This window comes from Trematomus bernacchii, unplaced genomic scaffold (genome assembly GCF_902827165.1).
Source record: "Trematomus bernacchii unplaced genomic scaffold, fTreBer1.1, whole genome shotgun sequence".
NCBI classification, from domain to species: Eukaryota; Metazoa; Chordata; class Actinopteri; order Perciformes; family Nototheniidae; genus Trematomus; species Trematomus bernacchii.
Window position 1 is genome coordinate 2038656 of NW_022987409.1, and position 24534 is coordinate 2063189.

General features: G+C 40.7%; 2 protein-coding genes across 5 annotated transcripts; both read left to right on the forward strand.

The window, feature by feature from the left end:
* The first annotated feature begins 30 nt into the window (after positions 1-30).
* On the forward strand, positions 31-5189 carry si:ch73-22a13.3 (inositol-trisphosphate 3-kinase B). Its single transcript, XM_034137126.1, has 8 exons — positions 31-53; positions 235-1087; positions 2325-2409; positions 2789-3002; positions 3435-3639; positions 3754-3855; positions 4096-4167; positions 4596-5189. The coding sequence occupies exons 2-8, from the start codon at positions 290-292 to the stop codon at positions 4845-4847; spliced, it is 1728 nt and encodes a 575-aa protein (XP_033993017.1). The 5' UTR covers positions 31-53; positions 235-289; the 3' UTR covers positions 4848-5189.
* Positions 5190-6984: 1795 nt separating this feature from the next.
* Positions 6985-24259, forward strand: zgc:153681 (uncharacterized protein LOC751719 homolog). Of its 4 annotated transcripts, none has more exons than XM_034137090.1 (22): positions 6985-7222; positions 11690-11749; positions 12162-12372; positions 13397-13556; positions 13648-13731; positions 13863-13967; positions 14101-14181; positions 16634-16703; positions 17113-17201; positions 17343-17450; positions 17562-17671; positions 20583-20619; positions 21776-21844; positions 21975-22030; positions 22167-22274; positions 22500-22558; positions 22671-22786; positions 22898-22940; positions 23125-23203; positions 23776-23958; positions 24051-24111; positions 24207-24259. In XM_034137090.1, the coding sequence occupies exons 1-22, from the start codon at positions 7117-7119 to the stop codon at positions 24243-24245; spliced, it is 2034 nt and encodes a 677-aa protein (XP_033992981.1). In that variant the 5' UTR covers positions 6985-7116; the 3' UTR covers positions 24246-24259. The 4 variants fall into 4 exon arrangements, with proteins under 4 accessions (XP_033992981.1, XP_033992997.1, XP_033992990.1 ...); XM_034137106.1 differs by lacking the exon at positions 6985-7222 and adding an exon at positions 8078-8109; XM_034137099.1 differs by lacking the exon at positions 6985-7222 and adding an exon at positions 11126-11174.
* Positions 24260-24534: the final 275 nt, after the last annotated feature.

Genomic DNA, 24534 nt, shown 5'->3' on the forward strand with positions numbered 1-24534 from the left:
AGAGATGTAGCTCACTGACGGTCACAGTGCTTTCTAACAGGTGGCAGACACAGGTAAGGTAAGTTATCCACATGCAATCATTTGTTGTTCTATATTTCCATTTGTGTAATTTGAAGAAAGCTTAGAAATATTGCTGTGGAGGTGTTAAACTGGAGTTTAGACTTGTAAATGAATTTCCTCAAACACATTCGAAACTGTGTATCTTTTGTAAACATTTCCCTGTTTTTGTATAAGCACATGTGTTCATGGAGTAGAGGCGCACACCTACGCTCTCACACTGGCCCGTGAGATGAACGTGATGACGGATGATAACTACATGGAGGGGATGGAGATGGAGACGGAGAACAATCCAACAATGGATACTGACTTTTCTTCAGATAAGACGTACCAACATCTGACAATTAGAGAAGGGACTTCCAGTAGCTGCAGGAGGGTCAAAGTGAGATCCAGACCCAGACTCCAGTCCACAAAGAGCTTCCCCCCTTACAATCAGTGCATTGGGGGACTCGGAGAGGACGGGGATGGAGACGATGAGCTCAGTCAGTCGAGCGACGTGATGAGGGAAGACAGGAATGAGGTCTGTCAAGGCACAGAAAGAAACAAGGACATTGAATTTATCCCAAGATGCGCAAGGGATGAAGTAAAGGAACAACGGAGGATGAGGAGGAAGGAAAGGGTGGGGGGCTGCGGTGAAGTTGATACAGATGGATTGGAGAGGTGGAGTGGGAATAGAAGAGTGGAAGAGAAGAGCGAGTGTGAGGATAAGGAGATGGAAGGGGGCACAAACAGCGAGTGGCAACACTGCAGAGGTAGAAACTCTAGTTTTGAGATTGAAGAAGTGGATGAAGAGAGGAAGACATCGTCAGAGGGGGAGAACGAGGGGAGCGGGGAGACCGAGGAGCTGATAGGAATCAAAGAGGGATCCACAACACATCAGTGGTCCTCCCCACATCCAATCCTCTCCAAGCTTCTGCACTCCTCCTCCTCCACCTCCTCCAGCTCCTCCATCAACTTCTCCTCAGCAGAGAGCGATGAGGTCTTCAGTGAAGGAGAGGATGTTGGCTCAAAGAGGAGGGCCTTCAGGAAGGTGAGATGCAGTTGGACACATTGTCTTGCATCTGCTAGCCCAGTCGATGCACTTTCCATGGCGATGGCTTAATAAAACTACATTTCTCAACTGTCATTCACACCTGTGGTCCGGCTGATTTGCATCGGCTTGAAAGAGGACTTTGACAAAGTCAGATTTGAATGGTGTTTGCATGCCTGGCTCTGGCTGCTGTAGATAGGACAGTAGAGGGAAGCAGGCAGTGGGAGTAGATCTTCTCAGTATTTTGCATTGTTGTACATAGTAAGCCTCGACTAAATAAAAGAGCACTACATAAGAAGGTGAACTAAGCATAAATAGCATATCATGTAGACATTGTGTGAAAGGGACTCCACTAAGCATGCTCTGGTCTACCTTTGCTTCCCTTGTTTATTTAGTTTTTCTTTGGTGTGCCTGGTGGCAGCTGCTTTGTGTATATACAAAACAGATCATAACTGTTGAGGTATGCGCTGTTGGTGAAAGCCAAACACACAGACAGACACTGCGCTAACACTTTTAGACGGGCACAAAGGACTTTATAGGTGTTTGTACCATATATTTCAGTTATTTAAATGATCACAGTTGCAAAAGCACAGGTGTAAATAATTAAATGAGTGATGGTTCCAGAAATTAAGGCTGCTTGAGTTTCAAGGTCCTGGTATTGTTCATGCTGGGTCACCGTCATATCTTCGTGGGACAATATAAATAGAACATAGCCATTATTGACCTGTATTTTTACTACTACGACAAATCAAAATATCTGCTTTGAGGTAGACCTGCGTGTAGACCTTTGGTTGTCACCTATTTGATACAGCATATAGGCTGCCTATACAAATCAAAATTGCCATATTGTAAAGTTGGAATTAAAGATGTGATCAGGTTATCCTTTACAATGTGACTTGAATCTAATTGTAATTTGTCTCAAATCAGGGCTGATTTTAGGTAATTATTTTTAATAATTAGATAACCAAACCCTGATTGTTTTTATAGCCCACTGTCTCCTCACTAAATCAAGTTCCTGGTTCAGCCTGGAGCCTTTCAACTTGCATGCAGATGTTCAGGTTTAGATGAACTCTGAACTGCCTGCAGGGGGGATGTGTTTCTCTGTGTTCTTTACCCCTGTGGCCTTGCCAAAGATCTAATCTTCCTCTTCAAAAACAATGCATACTAGAAAAGGCTTGTCTACCTGTTGGTCTTGCATGAAGACTTAAATATAATCTGCTCTTCTTTTGGGCCTCAGAGCCGCTCTTGGAAGACCTACCTGACCATGATGCACTGGTCTCTGCGGCGGCAGGGCTCCTGGGTCCAGCTGGCTGGACATCAAGGCATGTTCATCCAAAACAGACACATACAGGCACTCAGAAACTACTGTGTTCAAGTTTAGAGATAAATATGAGAGCGATCAGACCACTTAAATTCACTTAAATGGTGTAGATTCATGCTGTGATGGTTATCTCACTGTGCATACATCACTGCTGCTGTTTTAACAGACTTTGTCATAGTTCATCCACCATGCACCAACACATTTAATCATGTCAACCATCTCTGAGTAAAGGTTTCTCATCTAATAAGAAGGTTTGCTCAAGTTAAAAAAGGAAAAAACACAACAAATGATGATATCGGCCTTCTTGTTTTATTAAACACATGTGGATAGCTAATATTCCTAATGGTTGTCTCTGCTTCCCTTGGTACTGTCATCACCAGGTAACTTCCAGCTGAGTGAGGGAGGGGAGGTGTTGAAACTGTACTGTGAAGTGGAGGCAAAGTGTCTGGACTCCCTGATGAGAGATGCGCTGAGACCCTTCGTCCCGCAGTACCACGGCTGCGTCACCAGAGGGGAGCACTGCTACATCCGCCTGGAGGACCTGCTGAGCGGCCTGAGGAGACCTGTCATCATGGACTGCAAGATGGGAGTCAGGTAGGCTAGAGAGCAAATATTTATTTTGACCAGCAGCGACTACATGGACGAAATCATAGAATAGACAGCGAGACATGGAAAAGGCACTACCATCTCTTCTAAGTAGGAGCAGATTTTGATATGCTTTGCCTTGGTTTTGTAGTTTTTGTTGTGTCTCTGTCTAGTTTTGCCCCTTCTAGACATTTGTGTCTCTTCGCAGGTGCTTATCATCTCCTGGTCGTAATACATTTTCTTTCTTATTGGTACATGTCTCTACCAGTAACATTTTAGGCCCATGGCCTTATGCCTGGTAAAGTTGCTCATTGGTGACCACAACGGTCTTGCAGGCATTTAATTCGAAATTATAGAAAATAGTTGGTTAAGATCAAATGAGGGTCTGAGTGGTGAAAGCAAAGCAGTGTGTTTTTAAATACATTACAGTTTCTTTCTCAGGACATACCAGGAGGAGGAGGTGGCAAAAACCCAGACTAAGACCACCCTACGGAGTGACATGTACCAGAAGATGGTGAAAGTAGACCCTTCCGCTCCATCAGTGGAGGAACACGAACAGAAAGCGGTGACCAAGAGTCGGTACCTTCAGTGGAGGGATACAACCAGCTCTACGTCCACGCTGGGCTTCAGGATAGAGGGCATCATGGTAGGGGTAAAAGGCATCACAGCAGGACTATTTATGAAAAAATTGCCATTTACCTGGATTGTTCTTATCAAGTGACATGTCTGTGCTGCTGTGTTTATTTTCTGTGTGACTCAGATGGAGGATGGCAGTGTCCAAAGGGATTTTAGGAAAATTCTGACTTTAGCTAAGGTCACTGAGGCAATGCTCTACTTCACCCGGAGTCAGCTGGATATTCTGGTCAGTTTGTCTGTCTGTCTGTCTGTCTGTCTGTCTGTCTGTCTGTCTGTCTGTGGCTGGCTGGCCGTTAAACACTGGTTACATTTCCAGTGTCGCTTCTTGACCTCTATTATGTTGTTTGTAGTTGTAGTTGTAAAATCCTATTCCTCCCAATTTACGTTTCCTTTTTTACGTTAATCCTTTACCCTGATGTAGTATCTGTGTCTGCTAAATCTCACCTCTGCCCATGTGTGCACTCAGAAAGCGTACCACTCCAGACTCCTGGCCCTGAGCGAAGCCCTGAAGAATTCACTGTTTTTCAGGAGCCATGAGGTTGGTTTCGAGACAATTCATATATTTGTAATTTCTGCCTTAAATCAAATTAAATTGATAAAAATTGATCTGAATCAACGCTTTCTTAATCTTCTTTGCTTGTTTCTAGTCAACCAACTTGTTTTCATTTTGATTTTATTTACCTTTATTATATACATAATGTGTTTCTATTATGTTCATCCTTTTCAAGCTATCATTTTGTAAAACAGGGTTAAGGCAGTGTCCTTATATGTAGGCTATGTCCTTGTTGATTTTTCTATGCTGATGATACAATTGAATTAGTTTATTATCAGTTATTTAAACATTTGTTAACCTCGATGTTAAGTGCCTGAGGCTCCTTGAAAACAAGATATCTGAAGTCTCAAGGGGGTCCATCTTCTTATTACATCATTAAATAAATAAATGATTTATCTGTTTGACCTGATCAGGTGATTGGCAGCTCGCTCCTCTTTGTCCACGACCACAGCAGCAAGGCCAGCGTGTGGATGATAGACTTTGGGAAGACGACCCCTTTGCCTGACAGGCTCGAGCTCCGACACAACATCCCGTGGGCCGAGGGGAGCCGGGAAGACGGCTACCTCATCGGTCTGACGTCCCTCATCACTTCTCTGAGCCAGGCCATCAGTGTGGCCTCCTCTCAGCAGGAGGACAGCTGCGGAGAAGAGCAGAGTGTTGCATGAAGTACACTGAGAGATGTGGGGGTGACCAACTCCCACTAAATAACACTTATATTCAGGATCAGATGGATAAATCACTGCTGTTACACTTTGACCTGTTGCAATCGTTAGATTCTCTATCTGGAAGACGCACAGCAGGGGAGGATTTGTTTATGGGGGGATCTTCCTCAAAGGCAGGGGAAGAGGACTGACGGCGTATTATTTAGATAATATCAATAGAAATGTAATGTGGTTGTCTTGCAATTGTACATCTGGCATGTACCGTAAAAGTAGAGACAGTGTTTAAATACTTTTTCTCCTTTTTTGTTTCCTTTTTTAATATTTGTAAAGGACCAAATACTGTTAACAAAAATAAATACTAAATGCATTGATAAACAAGAAGATTTTGCTTTATTTAAGCATTTTAATTATTTTGCCTTCATATCATGCAGCTAAAATGTTTATTTTTCCTCTTAAAAGGTGTACAAAAAAGACATACTTATAGTTAATTTAATTTAACTTATATTAGACATAAGACAGTCCAAGCTAATCGAAATGAACAAATCATGACACTATCCGGTCTTTTTCCATATAACTAAAGCTGCAACAAACAACTGTTGTTATTATTGATTACTATTGATTAACTCATTGAGTAACCTGCTAACAATTTTATAGATTAATCAATTCACATTTTGGTAAATAAAAAGTGTATATCCCAGTTTCTCAAAGATCAAAATCATGGTGTTAAACGTCTTGATTAGTCAGTCTATAGATATTTAGTTATACATTATATAAAACAAAGAAAAGCAGGAACTCTTCATATTTGAGAGGCTGAAAAAAGGACTTCAAATGATTTATCGAATAGACCCAAGTTAACATGCTTAATCTGTGATGATTGATAGAATGAGACAAAAACGTATAATCATGTGGAATCAACATGGGTGGGGAAAAACCAAGATATAAAAAGTATTTACCATATACAGAAATAATCGTTTTACTCATGGTGTAGGTTTGCACCCACAAATGGGAAATTGTCTTATATGACTTTATTCTGCAACTATAATAGGTATCATATGTATGAGGCAGTGAATACAAAGTGAGAAGCCCTCTCTGAATGTGTCCGAGAACAGATGAGCGGACGGGCATGTTCCAGGATGTAGAGACACTGAGCCCACAATAGTGGCACAAAGCCCAGACCTGGCAGCAGACTCAGGGGGAGATTTAAGAGGCCAGGTGCCTGAAGCCGGGACCAATGTGTATCCGGCCAACTCAGAATGCCCGAGCAAATACAATGATCTGATGGGGTTACCTCAACCTGAGGGCGTCAGGGAGTGGAAGGATCTGCAGCCTAAAATGAAATAAATGAATCTGTTCAAAGCCATCCTTTGTTATATTCCAGACAGAGCTAACCATTTGCTTGCCTTTGTCCTCACTGACCCATAGACAGGATGCCATAAAACAAACTGATCTCATACTGCTCTGGTTGGTAGTCATGACTCATGAGTCATGATTAATAAAATAGGTGAACAGTTTCCTTTACATGGGGTCCCACTTTGTGTAGAGTAATATGTTTCCGATATGCAATTATAATGCATACAAATACATTAAAAATAAATTAAAGTACTAAACATATAGTATATCTATACATGGGTGACATATCCCACTCTTTACGTATCAATATGAATGAATATTTCAATGTATTTGCAGACAATCAGATTAGTATAAAAACATAAAGGAATGGTACCGAATAACAAGATTTAGTATGATTAGATTAAATGAATTTGGAGATACATGTGTACTTGATTCAATCACACCACAAAACATTGCTAAATCTAACTAAAACATAAACTCCAGAAGTGATACTAAAAGAAAAGCCGTTTTGGAGCCGCAGGATCCGGATCACATTGCCTTACCGAGTCAAGTGATCCGGCTCATTAAAAAGAGCCGTAACACCCAAGTGATGTGATCCATTCGGGTCCAAAGTGAGCACCAGGTGGCACCATTCATTTGGTTCGTGCTGGATAAAAGTTAGCGGTACAGTCAGGCCGATACCAGCGGGGACTGCAGACAGGGACACATTTAGCCTATAACATCTATATTATATTTATTACCGCGTTAGAAGAAATTGATCGGGAAATATTGTTTGGTAGTGTCTGTAAGTGCAGCAGAGTGCCGTGCTAAGCTAACAGCTAAGCTAGCTTGACAACTTTACCGCTCATCTGACCGGGTGAAGTTGTACACAAAGGACAGGCCACGTGGATATTTTTCTTTTTTAAATGCTTTCCTTGTGAACATGTTCCTGAAGGCTGGGCCTGAAGAGTTCTCCTGGATGGATCGTGTGAATTTATCCGAGAGAAGCTACCCAAACCTGGCTGTGGTGACACGTGTTTTGGATGACAGTAAGTTTGGTTGATTACATCCAAGGTCACAACCTTGTAGCCTCAATGTAGACCAGTTTTTCTTTGGGGTAAATTCGAGTAATTATGGGAGTTAAAATATATATATCGATAGGGATCAATCTGACAGGGATGACATGGTTTACTAGTTGAACATTTACAAATAAATAAAGTTAACCCTCTATGGCATGACCTTTTATTTTGGGAGGAAATGTTTCAATGTGTTTTAGGAGCTTAGGGGTCCCTGATATTATATCAATTATAAAATGTGACCCCCCCCCCCCCCCCCCCCCCACACCCCTCAACCAGGGGTTGGTTTGTTTCCTCAGGGCAACAATGTGCTAAGAGGGTATTGAAACACCAAGGATTTCTACAATTCAGAAGAAATAGAAAAAACAACTCTATATGAGTTCAAAAGGTTTTCTGTGTGTGTGTGTGTGTGTGTGTGTGTGTGTGTGTGTGTGTGTGTGTGTGTGTGTGTGTGTGTGTGTGTGTGTGTGTGTGTGTGTGTGTGTGTGTGTGTGTGTGTGTGTGTGTGTGTGTGTGTGTGTGTGTGTGTGTGTGTGTGTGTGTGTGTGTGTGCGCGTGCGTGTGCCTAACCCTATCTTGATCTTCACTGTCAGACGGAATAGCCCTAACACAGGGTTGCCAACTCTCACGCATCTGGCGTGTGACACACGCTTTCACTCTCAACCTCACGCTCTCACGCTGCCCAAACTATTCTCACGCCAAAAACAAGAATACCGAAGACTAGAAACGGTTTTCAAAACTTTTGTCACGTAGTGATCGTCTTCTCAATAGAACATCTTTGATAATGTCTTCTGGCCAATCAGAATCACGATAACGGCGTGGTGTTGTTGCAGGAAGTCCCGACGGAGAATACTTTTGCGGTAGGACATCTCTATACATCGATACAACATTACGTGTTGATAGAAAATCAACACGTAATGAAATAAGACCCCACGGTTTGATGATTGATAGGTGTGTGGGCTGTCTTTCATTTTGACACACAGAACAATGGGGGCTATCCACCCTTATCCACAATGTAAAGTAATTCACACAGCCTCGTCCCTCTTCTCTCTGTGAGGAGCAGCAGGTTCAGCTTTCAGAACAAAGTAACAAAAAACTAAAATGGCATTCATTTTTTTAAATATGTCGTGTGGTAATAGATTTATTTATTTTTCTTCTCAAGAGAGTACCAGAATGTGTATTTGATGTTAGTATTTAAAAAAATCTCCTGGGGGAGAATCCCCCCAGACCCCCCTGCAGGGGTTGGGTTTTCAGCATGTCAACTCTTTCACTTGTGGGGAAATTGCAGGATTGGCTCCAGGTCGCCCTTTTTATTTACTACAAGACAAATGTGCCTTTTTATTTCATACAGTTCAATTTGGATTGAGACAGGGAAATAATCTAAACCTCACGCGTGGCGTTTCACTGTCGGAGGGAGCGTGTATGTAATTACATTGCAAATACTGACTTGAGCCCCACCACTGTATGGGTTAGCCCTACCATAGATTACCCAACAAAAATACTCTGGAGCCGCAACTGCCGACCCGTATTGCGCATGCGCAGATCTAAGATCCAGTAGAAATGATACAAAGTAAAAGTCTGCTGCTTATTGTTCTACTAGGCCAAAATAGAGTCAAAGAGTATATGAGAGTGAGAGTGTGTTAATTAATATATTTGGCAGTTTGGAGTAAGTCTGTAGATTTGTTTGTGTGTGTGTTTCATGTATAGGCCTCACGATAATTAATTTTGTGGATACATTTTCCCGGAAATTATTGCGATAAACGATAATATTGTCGGCACCGTTGTATCATATGACCATTTTAGACCACTGACATAATAATATATAATAATAATTAAAGTACATCCTTTCAAACTGCTAGTCACATCCTCATGTAAATGGCAATTTATCGAGGTCAGAAAAGTTATCGAGTTCATTTTTATTTATCGTACGATAAGTCAATTAATTGCTTATCGCGACAGGCACACAATAAAACAGTGGAAACAAACATGTTTGACTTTCATTAGTGAATGAAACTGTGTGCCCTTTATAATCTGTGTCCATTATTGTGTATTTGTATATATTGTATATATATCCTATATATATGCTAAGGTCTCGCTGCTGACACGATAGCAGTCATTTCATGCGCATATGTGTAATTAAACCGAATTAAACCCATGATATCAAAATCTCACTCCAGCCAGGTACCCAAAGTTGGCAACCCTGCCTAACAGCCTGATCGTGTCCCTTCTGCCCATAACATGTTTTGGTGTCCATTTCCTGTAAATATCAGTAGATGGTAAAGTAAAAACATTGACTAGGTTTATCATTTTACAGCTGAGCACATTTGCAAACTTGCATGAAATTGCCTGGTCAAGTGGCACAGTGTTACCCTGAGGCAACGAACAAAAAAACATAGTTTTAGCTAATTAATAAATACATAATAAGTCTTTAAACAATCAAATATACTTCTTTACGTATTCATGCACATGCATGTAATTTTTATTTTAAGTTGTGTACATTTCTAATATGTTAAAAAGTGAAATGTATCTTACCAAGTGGTGACCCTGCAGCTTTGCTTGCAGAAAGGACTGCTCCACCCCCAGAAAAAATGCCACACCCATATAATTCCCTCATTTTATTGGACACCAGCATGTCAGGTGACATTGTGTATATTTAAAAAAATAAAAATATTTAGAGGACCAGTGTGAGGTCGAAAAAAGTGGTTTGTTGCCTGAGGGCAACAGTATGCCATAGAGGGTTAAATTGGCCCTGTCAAAGTGTCCCTGCACCAGTGAGTGGCAGACCCTGAAAACTGTAGGCCTACTGTTAGATTGATAAATCACGAAAAAGGTCACCACTGAAGCCAGTTGCAAATGGCAATGGCTCACTGAGGGAGCTGACAACACCTACAAATGCAGAATGTTTGAATAAAATGTTTTATTGTTGATTTTTAAAATGTAAATTATTCACTTAATCACTTCATCAATACATTTTCTGATGAAAAATAATGCATTTTTTACAAATGTTAGGTTTCCTATAGTAGATAAAACATTTAACTTCTTTATTTTGAACAACGCATGACTGATTACCTGTTTATTCAAACATTTGTGGTAGGCTGAATTAAAACATGGTTGTAGTGCATGTATATGCAATACTTAAAACATTTATGACATATTTTATATACACAGATACAAAACCGTAGTTTACTACACATGTACACAGATGTCAACATGAATGTAGTACCTGTATATTTATAATGAGAAGTAATAGATAGCAGAATCATACATTTTAAATAAAATGAATTTACTTTTGTCTATTGGTGCATAACATTGACATAGTAGGAGATAATTAAATACAACAATATATCAAAACATTGATAGAGAATAGAAGAAATTAAATGAATGTTAAATATAACACAATAAATGGTATTTGAAGGTATAATTATATCTCAGGCTCAACCTCGACTACCATATAGACAAAAGTATTTAGCCAGAACTTAATCAATAAGATTTTCTTTTTTATTATTAAAATAATACCAAACACTGGCTTTTGGTCTTTGAACAGAATCATTTGAAAACAGTTAATGCTTATGTCTATATAAGGTATGGATTTCTCTCCCTGAGACAATAGTTATTTGAGATGTGCAGGTTATACTTCACACATGTATATGGTTACACCACAAGCAGAATGAGCGGCTCCCTAGATTCACAAATACACGAACATGCTGTTTGTTGACTTTATTGTTATCATTTCTACGTTGGTTACCATAACAGTCAACGGGCAAACCCTGGGCTGAATGCTGCTCGGCTTTCGTCCGTGTGTCCGTAGAACAACATGGGGACATTTAATATAGCATTGGAGTTTATTTAATGTCGTCTAGTGTTTAACTACGTTGTTGGACATCCCTCATTATGGCTTTGCGTTCACTGGACCGAACTTTTCCAAGTAGGTTTCACAGTAACACTACAGCAGCTGGAGCTAACTACTCATATCAAAGCTAATGTTAGCCATGCTTAAAGGTTATATTGTGATGCGTTTAGTTTTGTGAGTGTATTAAGCGTTCGACCTCAAATTAAATAGTTGTTTGTTTAAAGTCCCCGCGCTATGTTCTTGCCCCGGAAGAGAAAAAGCGTTGTATTTCCGCTGCCTTCCCGTCAACGAACAGACAGAAGGAGAAGCTAGCTAGCATAGCCACATGCTAGTTAGCACTCAGACACGCCGTGCTCGCCATTGTGTCTCCTCTGAAATTACTTATTTCACAGCCTTGTGTTTGTGGTTCTTCAAAGAGAGAATCGAAGCCGTGCCACTATTGTTTTTCCACGAAGTGCTGTGGTTTTTTGTTGTTGATCTAACACGGTTCCAGAAATATGGCTGAAGGAGGAAACTACTACAACGGTAAGACCTGTTTACTTGACCATTAACCACGCATCTTCTGTGCTACTTGTGCCGTTTCTCTTCAGACCGAGGGGAGTTTATGGTGAGGAGGGAGGTCAGGAGCACTGGTTGCATGGTATTTGGAGGTAAACTTATATGTTAGGCTAGCCCTCGAGATCTAATAATGTTACCTAATAGATATAAATATTTACCCATAACTTTATTATTATTATACCAAAGCATAGCTTATAGTCTTTGAACGGAATGTAAATATGTAGGTCAATAATTAATGTTTTTTTCTTTCTGAGACATTAGATATGTGAGCTGTGCAGGTTATACTTCACTCACACTGCAAGCAGAATGAGCAATTATGGCTCCTTACATTCACTGCCATTGTCTCATCATAGTGGATTATTTAAAATGTGCCTAGAGGCTACATCTTTGATTTATATGTTAACATTTGGTATGATATAATTTTGATTAGTTTATTATTTTTTTATCGTGTATGTTCGTGGAGAGATATTTCATTAAAATATAACTGATATTTGAACTTTTTAGAGCATGATGACAGAACCGGACCACAGTTTCGCAGCCGCAAAGGAAGAGGCTCCCACAAGGGTCGGTCATATGAAGGGTCCCGCAGGGTCCGCCAACGGGGAAGCCACTCTGGAGACATCGGGGGTCCTGGGCCACGATCTCGGTTTGACGATACTGACGTAGATGTAACTATGAGTGACAGCTCTCAGGACAACAGCTCTCAAAACAGATTGTAAGTGAGGGTGACCAACTGACAGACCCAGTGTGTATGGTAGTTTAACATTGTCCTCAGATATGTATGTATGTATGTACAGAATTTGGGGGGGACATCACCTCCTCTAGGGGGGTCCGGGGGTTAACAAACATGTTCATACAATACTGAATACATTTGAAGCCTTTTTGATGTATATTACCTATGTCAATACATTTCTGTTTTTGTAGTGTATTTGTCTTTTGTAGAGATTTTTCATTTATTCTCTATATATATTCTATACGGGGGGGGGGGGGCGCCAGCTAAAATCTCTCCTAGGGCATCAAATTGTCTAGAACCGGCCCTGTATATGTATGTATACAATCATACAGGTCTTAGAGCCTGTAAAGCCTCTTACACGCCGATTATCGGCGTCGATAGATGTCGGGCCGTCGATGAGCGTCGTGTCGCCCTACTCAGATTGGTGTGTACTGCACCATTGTGTCTTTTCGGCCATGCCGACACCTTCCGCCGCCGATTCGACATGTTGAATCGGGGGGGCCGTCAGCCAAAGAAATCACTCTGATTGGCTGTTCAGCTTAGCGAATCAGTGCATGAGAAGCGAAACGGAAGTGAGGGACCCAAACAAACTATTAAGAAGGCAAATCTGAGATTTCATTTAACTCCAGCTCTCGACACAGGTTCGGGAAAGCCCCATGAGCTTCTCGGTGTAGAGTGAAAATGGAACGCACACGCTATTTGTTGTTTGTTTATATCACGCAGTGCGAAACATGGCCAAGACGCAGGAGACGTGAGCCGACGTTCCGTCGGGACGTGTTCTTTGGTGTCAGTTTGGTGTGTAAGAGGCTTTAAAGCTAGTAGTGTAAAAGCAGTCATAAAACATAAGGAAAACAGAACAACGGCTTTTCTTTGATGTTTTATTAGGTAACAAGTGGATTCTAAATAAGTGTTAACCCTCTAAGATAGGTGAAAAACATTTGGTGTAAACACAATTGTTCCAATGGTGGACCCTGACTAAAGGAGAAATGTCTTGTTTTGTCTTTAGCACCCCATATGGAAGACCCGGTCGGAAAGGAGGAGACGGACGCTTTGACAGAGACAGGCCACAAGGCAGAGTAGGCGGTGGGAGAGGGGGAGGCAGAGGCCGAGGTGGAGGTGGAGGCAACAACGGAGGCAAAAGCCGTTCAGGCTGGTATAAAGTAACGGTGGGTATTATAACAGTTTCAACTGGCCATCCATGCTTCTGACTCAAAACCTGTTTAATAAGACCTTATTATCACCTTGTCTGTTTGGCAGATACCACATGGAAAGAAATATGACAAGAAATGGTTATTGCCAGCTCTTCAAAACATCTGTACGGTTCCCTACACACCAGTACAGGTGAGGTTCAGCGATGCTTTTTATTAATATGACATTATTTACATATTTCAAGAAAGGCTATGTGTATTTCGGAAAATACCGTCTTTGTATATTTAAAATGTAATTATTTCTCCTTCTACCCCACTATCCAGTACCATGTTGACCATACCAGGGCCCATTTTTATGTGGATGATTCCTCTACTGCCAATGCTTTGCACAAATGTACTCACAAGATCACAGACACGGATGGATATAAGGTATGTTGTGTTAATAACGGAACTCTCTCACACACACACATTTTTAAAGTTTGTTTCTTAATGAACAATCTTCTCGTTTGCATCATTAGATCATGGTTACATGATGTTACATAATGTTTGTTTTCTTTTAAAGGTGGAAGTTCATGTCAACCCCAGCGCACCACCATCCTGCCTCCAGTCTGATCTGAAGCCTGAACACTTGGAGCATCTGAAGGTGAGCTGGAGGAAGTAACAACATCTGAAGGCGCTTGTTTGTTTTTTGGGAGATTCCCTCACTCTGTACCCCAATCAAAACATATAGAGTGCAGGGTGCGTACGGGTGCTGGAAATCCTTGAAAATGCTTGAAATTGTACGAGGTGTTTTCAAGGTTTGAAAAGTGCTTGAATTTTGGGAATGGTGCTTGAATTTGGGATAAAGTGCTTGAAATTGTAAATGCTTTACTTCGCTTTTTAGATTAAAAGAAAATAAAGAAGTCGGAGCGCGCTTAATTGCTTCGCTTTTACATAAAACAGCTCCGCTCCGGCCTTCCCGCGCTATGCGCGTGACCGGCAAGTGTTTTTGTTACGTGTGTGACCTGGGCATTCTGATGAGAGTGATAGATGACAGTATGCCAGGAGGTTGCCGTTTCAACGAGCGTTGGCTAGCAGAAGACAAATACAAGCCATGGCTAAGACGAGGGTCAAGCGAAGCCCAAGAGTAGCCTCCTGCAAAGTGTGCAACAATAACGATGCGAGAGTCTGCGCTGACGAGCCACACACCACACGAAAGGTACGCTGTCGTAGAACATTTTAGATTAGGCTATCGTTGCATGTAAAATACATGACACTTTTCTCTGTGCGCGGCAAAACAAGCTCGCCAAAATGGCTTCACTAGTCTGGCAGTATTTTAAGTGTCCGAAAATGACAATAAAATAGCGGTATGCAACGTGTGTGTGAAGCAGAAATCCTGCAGCTCCACCCGCTGTGACGGACCAGTGAGCGAAGCAGAACACACATTAAGAGTTAGACCTAACACACTTAGCTATTTTATCTACCTCTGGAACAAGCTAAACTAGTTATAAATATATTTATTCTTCACTGTCGGGTCGCTCATTACTGGATCAGTGAGCTGCAGGAGATACTGACGGGCTGTCAGGAGAGAGAGAGAGGGGGAGAGAGGAAAAGAGTGATATCGGTATCGGCCGATACTGATTCCGGCGATCGGCTCCAAAATTGGCGATCGGAGCATCCCTAATAATTGTATATGATATGTTTTATAATGATTGATCATGAAAGTGTTATCAAAGCTGGTAAAGGTGCAGCTAGTTTGAATGACTTTGTATACTACAGAGTAGCTTGTGAATTTACTCCAGGTGGAACTAAAGTCTGATTTAACACTTGATTATATTTCACATCATTCATCCACATCTGTAAAGTAACTAAAGGTATTAAATACATGTAGTGGAGTCAAAGTACACCATTTACCTCTGACTTGTGTTTACTGCCAACCTAAAAGTACCTCAAAAATAGTAATCAATAATATATTGAAAAGTTATTTGGCTGATTGTTTTATATTGGCTCAGCCAGGTTATATGGGATGCCCAGTCTACGTACAGATGGGTCACCCATTTTTAAACTTAGTTTTCTTTTCTAACATTTTTAATTTTTCATCCTCATGTAGAATGCTATTATGAAACACACATTTGGTTGTTTATAGCATAAAGAACATCTGATTTAATGTGAGGTAGGGAAATAATCATTTGAGTATAAGTATGTGTGTATAAATATGTAATTTACAACAGCTGTAAGATGCTTGAAAAGCTTGAAAATGCACCTTGAAAATGCTTGAAAAGTGCTTGAATTTGACTTTGGAAAAGGTGTAAGAACCCTGAGAGTGGTGCAGGGATGACGTATTTATCCGGAAATAAGCTGCACATGGGTTCCCTCGACAAAAAAGCAATGGGATTTCTCCATAGGATTTTGAAAAATAGCTCGAAATAAGGTCTGTGGAAACAAACCTGTTAGTTTAATGCACGTTTTGTTCAGCCGGATAATTTCCACATGTCTACCCTACTTTTATAATTTTCGAATCATAAATCTAATCGCCAGAAGCAAAATGCTAACGTTATGCTATAAACGAACTACAGCAGGGTCGCTGCTTCAACGTCACGCCAACTTAAGATCGATATTCAAAAATACAGATTCAAAATTGTAGAAGTTGAAGCGTTTGTTTTAACAGTTTGCAGGAGGCAGGTACTTGCTTTCAAGCAGAACAGGGCAAACAAACTTAGAGGAGTGTGTTCGGCGTAATGACGTACAACGTCCTCGACAACTTCTGTAGTCCTATTCAACCACTTGTTAACAACCATCGTTTTTCAGACACGTAAACTCTTCAAAAGTCACCAGTGGGGTCACTGCTGATGGATTTAATGTCGTAGAACAAAACGTGATCCGTCTCTTCACTTTGTGTCAACCACAGACCTTATTTCGAGCTATTTTCCAAAATCCTATGGAGAAATCCCATTGACTCTGAGACGAGGGAACCGGTAGTGGTAAAATGCTAACTCACTTCCGGGTTTTAGGATTCGTCACTGCACCACTCTATTGAAGGACGTTTATATTCATTGTGACGAATATTTTTGTGTTGAGATACGACCTCTCACATTCTTCTTTTTTATGTTTCACAGCAATGCATGGCAAAACGTTTTGATGGCTCCCAGCAAGCACTGGACTTAAACAACATCCGAACAGACCCTGGTAAAAACATTACTCTGTCAACAATTTTTACACACAAATCCTATGTATTAATTTATATATATATTAATGAAAAGATTAAACACATATTCAAGCCGATACTTACAATCTATACTAGACGAGTTGTTACAAGTTCCTATACAGGTGGGACTGTTCAAAAATAACTAAACATTATAGTATTCAAGATATATGATTATAATTTTACATACAAAAAAGTGTGCTATACATATATAGTTTTTGTGATGTCAGTAAATGTTCACTACAGTGTGGTTTGACATGTTTTGAAAATGCAAAGATGGTGCAGCCATTCTGGTGATTTAAATGTAACCTTGCAGAGCTCAAGGACCTGAATGTCACTGAAATTATTTTCAAATGCTGAGTATTTTGTTGCCAATTTTATTTTGTGTGACAGACCTGGTTTCCCAGAACATTGAAGTCATCTTGAATAGGAAGACGAACATGGAAGCTGTCATCAATATCATTAAAGAAAACATCCCAGAGGTAAAATAAACACACTTTGTGGTGGAAAAAGCAACAAACTATTTGCCGTTGCCCTAACAAAGGTGCTGATGGTAGCTGCTTTTTGATAAAGTGATGGGGGAAACTGAATGTGCTTATCCAAGTCTCTCTGTCTCTTGTCAGCTGACAGGCTTGAACCTGAGTAACAACCGTATTCACAAACTGGATGAACTCACAGATTTGGTTTCCAAGGCACCTAATCTGAAGACCCTCAACCTTTCCCACAATGAGGTGAAATTGGCCACTGTTGATCGAGATAATTAAAACCAGACCCTAAACCTGACCTTACGTTTTAAATTTCCATCTAATGCTAACTTGTTCTGTTACCGTGTGCTCCTCCAGCTGAAGACAGACCGGGAGCTGGACAAGGTGAAAGGCTTGAAGCTGGTGGAGCTGTGGCTGAACAGGAACCCTCTGTGCGACTTCTTCAAGGATCAGGCCTCATACATTAGGTCAGTCAGCGATTTTGGGGGTTGAGGGTAGAAGATTTATGAAGGTGACACAGTAATCTGACAGGGCGTGCAAGTGAGGGTGTCTGGGAGTCTTTCCTGAATGACAAAAATATGCAGCAACATCTACAAAATATCAAGCAAGCCTTTGTAAGCGTGTCTGAGATGCCTGAACAATTACTGAAACCGTAATCTAACAATCGAGGATTATCAGGACTAATCAGAGCCTGCTAACCTTCACCATTAACTCACTTTATTCCTGTGGCGAAAGTGAAACGAGAAATGAAACCTGCATTCATTCTTAATCCGTTTAGATGGTTTTTTCTTTGGGTTGTTTTACATGGTCCTTTCAATTTGTGATTAGCATCCCCCCCCCCTTAAACTAACCTAACCTTTTTTTTGCCTCCAAAAGTTGCTGAGAAGACCTCTAATCACAAAACACTTCTACGTTGTTTTCTTGTTCAGCTTACTTAAACTCTCCAGTATTAACAGCCATCTTTTCTCTGTGGGACAAACTTTCAAGCTTTGATCCCTTTTATGGTTCTCAGTGATGCTGTACCCAGCTCTCCCCTCCTGACATCCTGGTTTCGTTATCCAATAAACTGCTCTAAAACACCTTAGCACTGCTAAAGATATACAACTCTAAGAAGAAGCACTTAAATGATATAAAAACAAATAAAAAACACCTTCAGCTTGACAACCCTTTTTAATAAAATGTTCTGTGAACTGCTTTAAAAAATATGATTCCACAGCAATCTCTTGAGCAGTACTGTAAAACATTGTAGGTTATTTTGAATGAAGAGAGGGCAATCTACCGTTGACAGTGAATGAAACAGAGAAAAGCCACAAATGATGAGTTCCCCTCCCCTTGTAGCACCCTTGCCCACGCGGCCCACTGTATCAGGCGAGTATGGAAGGCTGGATAGCTCATGACGGGTAAGATCCCACCTCAAAATCCCGGGACGACCTAAGGCAGGCACAGTCACGATTACTCGGCCTCAGCCCCTGTGAACTCTGACTGAATGAAAACGCAAGAAGAAGAATTAAGAAGACTGGGCGCTACAGAAAAAGCTGTTGGGCTGAGGTGGAGGGGGATACGTGTCATTATCAATGACCAAGAATGGGCCAAAGAGAGAAAGCAGTCTGTCTCTTCGACTAAGTTGGTCTCCTTTGGCCTGAAACAGACCTCTGCTGTTCAGAGAATGAAGTGGGAGAGTTCGATAAGGCCCCTGACTGACGTGTTCTGAACTGGAAATTGAGTTCCAGTTTGTCCAGTAAAGAAAGAGTTCCACTTCCTCTTTGTGATGACTGTGACCAGTACAGAAAAGCTCAAATATAAAGCAGGAGAAGCCGAGCAGAGAATTATCTCTCCAGTCCAAATGTTTAATGACCTCCAAGTCCCTCTGTAACCAGAGGTGTTGACCAAAATCAAGCTTCAAAAATAAAAGCTTGCAACATAAAGTCTTGTCCTTGTTCGTGCATAAACACCATCACCACAGAATTGATGGTCTATGAGAGGGCTATTCAATTAGTTTGGAATGGGGTGAAAATGGGGATGAAAATGATCCAAAGCAAGGGGCCGGGAAAAATATGGCTTGAAATATGAGCAATCATAATTAAGAGCTTCAGATACAGTAAATACTACAACAGCATAGTGGAGTGCATATATTGTGTTTAATTAAATCAAACAACATAGCCCCAAGGCCTTTACAAAACTCCCAAGGCCTTTCAAAACTCAGTACATGTGAAGCTAATTTAACCATCAACATCATTTGATTTAATTTAGGTGAAATTATCTAATCATTCACGCAGAGATGCAATAAATGACTACAGTAGCTAGTAGGTGGGTTCGAAACCCGAGCCCGCAGAAGTTTTCAGGCATTGTCTTCCCCTCTCTCTCAATTTAACACCCTCTCTGGAATAAAGGCACTCTGGCCCAAAAAAAAAAAATCTTTAAAAAAAAATGTGATTCACTTTTTAACATTATACTCAAAGGGCCAGTAAATATCACCCGGGGTCGGATTTGGCCCGCGGGCCGCCAATTGAATAGCCCTGTTCTATGAGATGTGTAGCTGCTTTGTGTGTGCAGCAGGGGAAGAAACCAGGATGAGTGGTGGGCCTGCTGCGTTCAGCTCACTCTGAAGTCCGCTGTCCTTTTTATTCAGCTCTGTTCTCAGGTTGACTTTCCCTGCTGATAATCTATGGCTTAGACACCAACAGAGTCTTAATGGATACTTATTAGAATTCATTTTAGACCACTTGTGCTGTGTTTGTGTGCATTTTTTAATTTATATATTTTTTTTCCCAGAGTTGTTTTTGTTTTTAGTGGCGTAGACTCTTCTGCTCCCGTACACTGCCAGAGTTTGGGGGCAGGGGAACACAACACTGGTGGTAACCACCTCTCTCCCAGCAATGCCCAACTTCTTTATTTTACTAATGCAAAAAGGGTGCTGGTTCCTGTGCAGTCTGGTAGACCATGGGTCTCTGCCTGTTTGTATGTGTGTGTGTGTGCGCTCTTAGAAAAGTTTGCTTGTATTGCTTCCCTATGTCAGATCTGTGTATATCTCCATATTGGGGGAGAGGATGAGTATACCAACTGGTAAGTACACTTTGGGGTGGGATCATTCTTGTAGCATGAAACTCAAGGAATGAAAAGAGTGCAAATAATAGTCCATCATTACTTGTAAAGATTAAATCCCACTGGCTTTAGTTACATATGCATCTATACATAATTGTGTTCTCTCAAATGTTTTTTGACAGTGTCAGCCTAATGACATAAGTTGAGGAACAAAATGACATTAAATTGGTCAGCAGGTGTGAGTGACAGTGCTACTTTCAGTAATGAGCATGATTTTATTTGTGTGTGTCGTGTAGTTCTGATCATAACCTTCTCTTAATTTTTGTTCTGTACCAGTGCTGTGCGGCAGAGGTTTCCCCGGCTTCTCAAACTCGTAAGTCAACACATTTATCTCCTCACTTCACTTGAATAATGGTCATGTTTAGGGATGCTCCGATCGATCGGCCACCGATCGATATCGGCCGATACTCACTCTACCGATCGATCGGTGCTCTCTAAAAATGCCGATCGCGAGAGCCGATTGCATGACGTAAAATTATGACGTAAAATACATGACACTTTTCTCTGCGCGGCAAAACAAGCTCACCAGTCTGGCAGTATTTTAAGGTGTCCGAAAAGGACAATAAAATAGCGGTATGCAGCGTGTGTGAAGCAGAAATCCTGCAGCTCCACCCGCTGTGACGGACCGGTGAGCGGAGCAACACACACACACTAAGAGTTAGACCTAACACACTTAGCTATTTTATCTACCTCTGGAACAAGCTAAACTAGTTATAAATATGTTTATTCTTCACTGTCGGGTCACTCATTACTGGATCAGTGAGCTGCATGAGATACTGACAGGCTGTCAGAGAGAGAAAGAGAGAGAGGGCTTCCGCTCATTTCTCCCGTGTTATTTTCCAAAGTTAATGTAAACTTGAATAATGTACTTCATTTGAATGTAACAATTATGTTTGTTGTTTGTGGAAGTGCCAGTGAATGAGCCCCATTAACTGAGTTTTAAACATCACTTTAAATGGAAGATCCCCATAGGCCCTGCCCACTCGATCGGATCGGTGATCGGTATCGGCCGATACTGATTCCGGCGATCGGCCTCAAAATTGGCGATCGGAGCATCCCTAGTCATGTTCTACATTCATAACACTATGAGATGTTTTAGGATCTGTCTGCAGTATTTAACCAGCAATTAATTGCGATGTTTGCGAAATGTGCAATACATTTTCTGAAACACATTAGCTTTTTCTGGATGCGGTCAAGTTGCTAAATTAAATCAGGGATTGTTCAAACACTTGAAAGTTAAAAAAGTACTTAATTTAAACTGTTGTGTTTTCAAACTAAGGATTTTGCTTGAATTTGCATGTTGTTTTACAAATGTTTTAAATACCCATTGATTGGTGTTGATATAAAGGAATACTGTAAACCATTTTATTTTGTAGTTGCATTTATAGTTACAAATTTAGAAAACGATAACAAATTGGATAAGTAATTTCTCTCATGTGTCTTTATTCATGTGTGGTTTATTTCAATAGGATGGTCATGACCTCCCTGCTCCCATTGGATTTGATGTGGAAACCCCCACAACTATCCCCCCCTGCAAGGTTTCTTGTTTTTATCTTGTGATTACTTGTATATCTTTCCTGTGAACCTCTTGAACATCTCTTTCAGGTTTCAAAACAATCAATATGTCCTTTATGTAGCTGACCTTTTTTTTTTCTTTTGACAACCCAGGGCAGCTGTTTTGGCTCTGATGATATCAAGGTCCTCATCCTTCGCTTCTTGCAACAGTGAGTTTTAACTTTTTGTATGTAAACAATCTTCTCACAACAGCCGGGCCTGTTCCAGAAAATAGTGTTTGGTTAAGACGGGGACCTACAGGAGAGGGCATAAAAACAAAGTCAAGAGATATGTCATGTGTTGCAGGTACTACAGTATATACGACTCCGGGGACAGACAGTCACTCTTGGATGCCTACCATGATGGAGCATCGTTATCCCTGACAACACCGTACTCCACCCAGAACCCCTCCAGGTACAAACACACCCAAAGACACAAACTTCTGTATACATGTGGCAACACCAATAACATATCGATGTATAAATGTAATGTTTTACTTTGTTTCTCAAGTTGAAATTTAGATAGATCTTTTGTTTACATCATTTTGTCTTGTGTGCTTCTCATTTCCCCAATGACACCTCTATATGGGTCTCTGAAGTATTCACATGTATTCCATCTGTCCCTGTCTCCTGGTTTTAGGAGCAGCCTTGGGGAGTATCACAAAGACACTCGAAACCTGAAGAGGATCAAAGACACCAGTGAGTTTATCTATTGAGATGTTCACATGGTCTCTGAATTGGTTGAGACTGAATATTTCTGTGATTTGAGATTCCTCCTTATGTTTCCTTCTCTGAATCTTGCCTCTTTTAGCGGTTCGGTTTCGACTTCTGAAGCATACACGACTGAACGTGGTGGCTTTCCTCAACGAGTTGCCCAAAACTCAGCACGACATTGCCTCTTTTAATGTCGACGTAAACACCTTCACGGTGAGATCATGTTTGTTCGGTCAGACTCAGCTAGTACTTGTCATTAACCTTACCCTCTCACTGTGAGTCATGTATCTGTACTAAACCTGCAAATATGTTTCCCGTTTGCAGAACACACTATTATCATTCACAGTGAGCGGAGTCTTCAAAGAAGGTAAGTTGTACAGTCATCATGTTTTATAAGATAAGATGGTACTTTATTGATGCCAATTTTTAAAATGTTTGTGTTGCAGCAGCATAAAAAGACAAGGCATTGGTCAATAAAAATGTTTTGTTCTTCTCTGTAAGGATGAGTAATGTTGATGTTGTTGCTAATGTGTCTCATGTTTCTTCTTCAGTTGCTGTTGATGGTAAATCCCGAGAGTCGACAATGGCTTTCTCCCGGGTCTTCGTCACAGTCCCAGCAGGGAATAACGGGTACGTTTAGTGAGCTCCCAATGGTTTGTATCATCTTCCTGTTGTCATCCACAATTTCCCTGAGGAAAGGTCATAATACTTACTTAGTAACAACAGTTGTGGATCTTTTTGAAAATAACCTGCTGAGATCTGAATATTACACTTATATGGTATGCATCTTAAAAATGTATTCTCAGAGAATTTCTTACCTTTGGGTTTTTTTCACCTGGATGTTGAAGCATATTACCTTTTATGTTTACATGATGTGCAAAACAATAAAATATAATATATTTCTGCTCTTTTTTGCAAGTGACAAAAACAGAAACTCCAGTTTATTACCAGTTTGAATCCAAAGACTGGAGTTTGGATTTGCATTGAGATTATTTTACAGTGGAAACATTTAAAGTTGGATTGTTTTTAAGGATTGATGCTGCCATCTAGTGTTGTAGTTGAGTTAATGTAAGCACACACTGTCAAAAGGATTGGCAGCTGCTATACAAATAAAGCTGTGTTGCCTCAAGTCATGCAATCACTTTACTTCACCACCAGGAGATATCTTTCTTTTGTTCAACTTGTTTCTTTCTGTGCCATAGTCTTTGCATCGTGAATGACCAGATGTTCATCCGGATGGCCACAACAGAGGAGATCCGGAGAGCCTTCGTCGCCCCCGCTCCCACTCCCTCGTCCAGCCCCGTGCCCATCCTCACTGCACCGCACCAGGAGATGCTCACAGCCTTCTCGCAGAAGTCTGGCATGAACCTGGAATGGTCCCAAAAGTAATCCTTGTTTATGTGCATGTAGTGTTTGCAATGTAATTACATTTTATTTACTCAATTCAACGTATATTAACACCTATTCTCTTTTGAAGGTGTCTGCAAGACAATAACTGGAGTTTCGACGTAGCTGGGCAGGTTTTCACTCAGTTAAAGGTAATATAATGGTTCATGGTACATCTCTCTGTTTTTCCATGTGTCTGGTCTTTTTTTATAGCAAGCACTGAAATGCTGTTTTTTTCTCTCTCCAGGCGGATGGCAAGATCCCTGATGTTGCGTTCATAAAATAAAGAGTTGAATCATAGTCCTGGGAAATAAAATCTGCAGTAATTTTATTTATGGCTTTTCTTATATCTTTTACATTTTCCCGTTATTTTCAACATTATGAAGATCAAGTTTACTGTTTTGTTGTAACAGCCAATTGTTTGACCTAAGGACTGATTTTATGATACCATTCCTGGTTGTCATTGTTTTTGGTCATTTGTATAGAAATCACTACATGTGTTCATAGGAATAAAGTCATGGCGAGTGATTTCACTTTTGTTCATGTTTTGTTGTATTATGTTTAACAACAATAAA